We start from the raw sequence: 4,855 nt of genomic DNA, 5'->3' as shown, positions 1-4,855 counted from the left end.
TTGTTGTAACAAGGAGGCAATAAAGAGAGATTTTATTTTATTTTTTTTTTTAGATTAGGCGATTTTTCGCCATATAAGGCTACTTCGAGGGGTCGTGCGGCGACTAAAAAAAATGATCGGCGACTCGGCGATATGTAGGCTATGTTTAAAATCGGAAAAGGCTATTTTAGGCTACTTAATAAAATGTCTGGGGAATTACAAACTTGATTGGTGATTTTGTGGCGAATGGAATTGTAAAACAACTCATTTTGAGGGTTTCAGTGTTTCTAGGTGTGGGGAATAGGGGAAATAAAAGAGTTCATATTCCCCAATTTCCGCCAGCAAGCAGAATTGTAGAATTGTTTTCCTTGATTTGTAGGGATTTTATGGCTTGGGCGAATATCGGCTACTTAACACACATAAATTGGCGAATTAGCTTCGCAAAAGTCTGGCAACACTGCTCACAAGGGTAACTTTATTTGTTATATGTTATGAAAATACATAGATTAATTTAGTTATGGGCAGATATTTAATATGTAGCTGACTATCGCATTAGGTAAAATACAGTAATGCTAGTTTATACATATTGATAAACAAATAAGTTGTTTTGTAGCTTTTGTTTGGCCTTCAGTTGAGTCGTGCATTGTTAACAAAATATAAATTAAATATTGGTTGTGTTTTATTATTTTAATTTACTCGTAAAAAGTATTCTATGCAATAATTACATAATTAGGTCTTGAAATCTCGTATGTACTGTAAACAGGGCACTTGTTAAATTGACTTGAGTATGATTCAAAGCACTAGAAATCATACTCAAGTCCTTGCCATTAGGGTCGTATTTTCAGTGCTTGAAATCATACTCAAGTCTGCTCAAATCCTGACTTGAGCATTGACTAGAGTTCTGGAATACGACCCCTAGTGGCTAATGCGGGAAATATTTTTCCCTATACATACACATTATCTCCAAATTCATGCAAAAAAAGATATTTCAACAATGAAACCTTATGAAGTAGTATATCAAATAAGTAGACTAATTTGTATTATGAAATAATATTAGTAGTTTTGGTCATCCATAAGCGGCCACATTTTCCGTAAAAATTAAAAAGTTAAAAGCAACATGGCTGACTGAAACATGAATGAATACCCTATTAGAAAGAAACGCATTACTACTTTGAAGCCTCTCACTCGGCTCGTTTTATTAACTAGTGCGCGGTCCAGTTTAATATACAAGTTCGTGGGCAAAGAAGAGATGCCAACGCCATCTATTATTTAACGACGTCGCTATTCCTGGACGTCCAAAGCAAAATGTGTACGTAGTGATTAGACCGTGGTCCACCATTATCGTTGTATGGATGTGTCATCACGCAAATTCTCTATAATCGTAAAAAATGCCTCGATGTTCTGTTTTGGAGTGCAGAAATAATAGCGGCATCAAAAATATTACTCGTGGTGGAATTACATATCATCGGTAAGTCTTACTTTAATAAAATTTTCGTTTTTTGTTTAAAGAATTGATTTTTTTACTGTAACAAACGAAAATAAACATTATCTCAATGCGATATGGTCAAGTTTTTACTTTTGGAGAACTAAGAAAACATGTCGAAATTTTCACGTTTTAGTTGTCACTAAATATGAGGCCAAATTTAGCACTTGTCATCGCGACGTGAATAGAGATGTGAACTATTCATATCGATAGTCACATTAAGCAATTTTCACGAGAAATCGATTCATAATTTCGTGACTTTGATTGTTTAGATTATTTTTCGGTTCATTGCTTTTCAGTTCTAGATAGTACAATTAATATTTATTCAAACATTATATAATTAAATATAAGTATTTTAAATGATCACAACGATAACCTGTACTTGTTGTAGTGTAGTTACGTTGCAGTGTTCACAAGGACAAACTGTAGTTATATAGCAAAATTCCGAAGTAAAAGAAAAGGTGTGTACCTTTTCTTTCAAAATTTTATTCAATTCAATTTTTTATTATCGGAAGACGAGCCAAAATCGTCAGATTAGCTAGTGGCACCAGCATGTACATTAAATTCGTTTTCATGTATATTGTCAATATTTACATCTTTATTAAAATCTTTCTTTAATAATATTCTCGTTTTTCGAGTACTGCTGGATCGATGTCAGTATTGGCAATTCAAAATTTGCAAACAAGAAAAGGAAATACAAGTCTGCACGACTTCACGGCTATGACTACGCGGCTCTTTGAAATTTTTGTTTTAATATTCAATATTTTTTTCGAGAAATCGAAGTGACTCGGTGAAATTGGGCGATTAATTGGTTACAAAACAATTATTTAAAAAAAAAAATGATTGAGTACGTAACTGTTTTCAGGACGTTTCGGAGTAACTGAAAATAGTTTTTTTTAATTCATGCGAAAACAGTACTTAAATATGTTTTGTCATTATTATAATTATAGTGTTTTAATAAAATTTATGTATTTTTCAAAAACTCAATAAGTTTATAATTGTTTGTTTATGGTTTCCTTGATTGTATTCAAAGTTACCTAATATCGTCTGTTTCAGCTATCAAATTTGGCCTCTTATTTGGTGACGACTATGGTAGCGGGATAAAGCTTCCGAAATTAGAGAGAGAATGAGTCGATAAAATTATCGATGTTGTTGATATTGTCTTTGTTCGAGTTTTAAATTTGTAATAGGTACAATCGTGGATTACTTCCTAAACATCGTGCGATAGTATCTTTATGATGAAAGTATAATTATCATTATTATAATGGAATGTACCTTAATCTTTTCAGATTCCCACAAGATCCTTTTCGAAAAGAAAAATGGATAGAAGCTACTGGACGACAAAATTGGATGCCGACAAAATTAAGTACGATTTGTTCGAATCATTTCAATGAGAACGATTTTGTCATTTCAACAAAAGGGTTTAAATATATAAATAACACTGCAATCCCTACTCAAAAAATTGTTATTTTAATGAATGTAAGTATAGATATTTTTGCACCATAAATCATTGTCTTTACCTGAAGCAACTACAACTTACCATCTTTTTGTATACATTTACATAATGTTTTGTGTAAGAATTGATGTGCATTTTAATCCCCTTTTTGTCATAACAGATAAATCCGGATGATGAAGTGGGCTCAAGCGGTTTAAAAAAAAGGGGGGACCATTTCATAAATAAAGATGATGGTATGTGCGAACCTTGTGTAAAAGTTTGCAAGGGCAATATAGATTTATTAGGTAAAGAAGTCACTGTTCCAAAACCCATACCTGTCACGTCAGGAACTTGCGATGCAAATAATTTTGGTGCTTTGACTGGTACCGTTACAACAGAAAAGAACCTCAAAATGGACAGCAATGCAGCAACTGTGCATCAAAACATTGTTGAAGAAACTGAATCCGAAATTGTAAATATATTGCACAAAAATGAAGGTCAGTTACCTGTATCTACCTGCTCAACTCCAAAGAAAAGAATACTGAGTAATAAGTTACGATGGACTGAAAATAAAGTTAAAAAACAAAATGCAAAAATCAAACAGTTGCAAGCCCAAAATCGTAGACTAAGAAAAAAATTAGTTAATGCGGAAGAAATTTTAAAAACGTTGCAAAAAATGTTTGGTATGACGAGTGAAAACATTAGAAGCTTAAAAAATATTAGTGTGCAGGTTTGTCTTTGTTATTAATTACTTAATTTAATAATGCCAAAAATATGTAAATACGTTTTGCATTTATATTATTAGTGGGACACACACATATATATATATATATATATATAATATATATCCTTGATAAGTCGATTTATCTCAAAAATTAAACGGCAAAAATAAAATTGTTTTATTTGTTGTATTTTACGTTTAAAAAAAATCATCAAAATCATAGTACTATCCGGGTTCTTGGAATTATCCAAGAATGCATGCATTAGCACTTTTTTCTTCTTTCTTGACTAGTCTGCGTTTACTATTATTTTGTGGCTAGAATAATCAAGTACTGACTATTTTGTAGGTTCAAGAACTAGCGGCGCGTCAAGTTGTTAATGCAGAAGCCAATGTCAAACCAAGATAAAATACTCACCAGCTCACAGATCTTTTGCCTTAATATTACACTATTACTGGCCTAAGGCTTTTGATTATTCTTCTTTTGAATATCCAAGAACATTAAAAAAATGATATGCCAAAATTGCTGAATAACCCGGCTTTACAAAGGAACCCTTTACACCTTTGAGAAGCAAGGAGAAGCAGTAATTAACGAAATGAGTATACAATGCCGCATTGAATGAGCTGGATAAAAATTTCATGACCACTTGACTGAGGCGAAGAAGGCGTTGGTGTTTTTGATTACTGTTATCAATAGTAATTTTAAAGTACCTGTCGGTTTTTTCCTGGTGGAAGGTGTCACGGGCATACAAAAGTTGAATTAGTAAAACACTGTAGTCTAGAAATGGTTCACAGCGCACGAGTAAAGGTTGTGGCTTCAACTTTTGATGGCTGTGCTGCTAACACGTCAATGGCTGACCATTTTGTTGGTTGGTTGCTACTTTCAAGACTTCAAGGTGACATTTTAACATCCAGTGACTCATGAACCTATAGTTGCAGCGCTGGATTCTTGTCAAATGATAAAATTAATCAGACATTTTTTTGAAAAGCAGGATCGAAAAAGAAACATTTGAGATATTAACACTGGAATTTATATTTATATTTATATTATATTAATTTTATTATTATTCTTTTATTTTGTCTTATTCTTCTTCGGTACGTATTTAAAAAGGCATTGAATTAAAATAATGTTAAAGGTGTATTTGAATTTATTAATAAACATGGCATGCGACTATAATTAATCTATTTTCAAGCTTGAAAACGGAACTCTTATAATAAAAGTCTGAGAAAAACTGGTTTC

General features: G+C 32.2%; 1 protein-coding gene across 1 annotated transcript; it reads left to right on the top strand.

Annotated features, from left to right (window-relative positions):
• The first annotated feature begins 1,127 nt into the window (after positions 1–1,127).
• Positions 1,128–4,636, top strand: LOC113240306 (THAP domain-containing protein 1-like). Its single transcript, XM_026477575.1, has 4 exons — positions 1,128–1,447; positions 2,752–2,941; positions 3,079–3,627; positions 3,965–4,636. Exons 1-4 carry the CDS (start codon positions 1,368–1,370, stop codon positions 4,022–4,024), a joined length of 879 nt encoding a protein of 292 aa, XP_026333360.1. The 5' UTR covers positions 1,128–1,367; the 3' UTR covers positions 4,025–4,636.
• Positions 4,637–4,855: the final 219 nt, after the last annotated feature.

This window comes from Hyposmocoma kahamanoa, unplaced genomic scaffold (assembly GCF_003589595.1).
Source record: "Hyposmocoma kahamanoa isolate Upper Pololo Valley unplaced genomic scaffold, ASM358959v1 129, whole genome shotgun sequence".
NCBI lineage: Eukaryota > Metazoa > Arthropoda > Insecta > Lepidoptera > Cosmopterigidae > Hyposmocoma > Hyposmocoma kahamanoa.
This window is presented reverse-complemented; position numbering and strand designations above follow the sequence as displayed.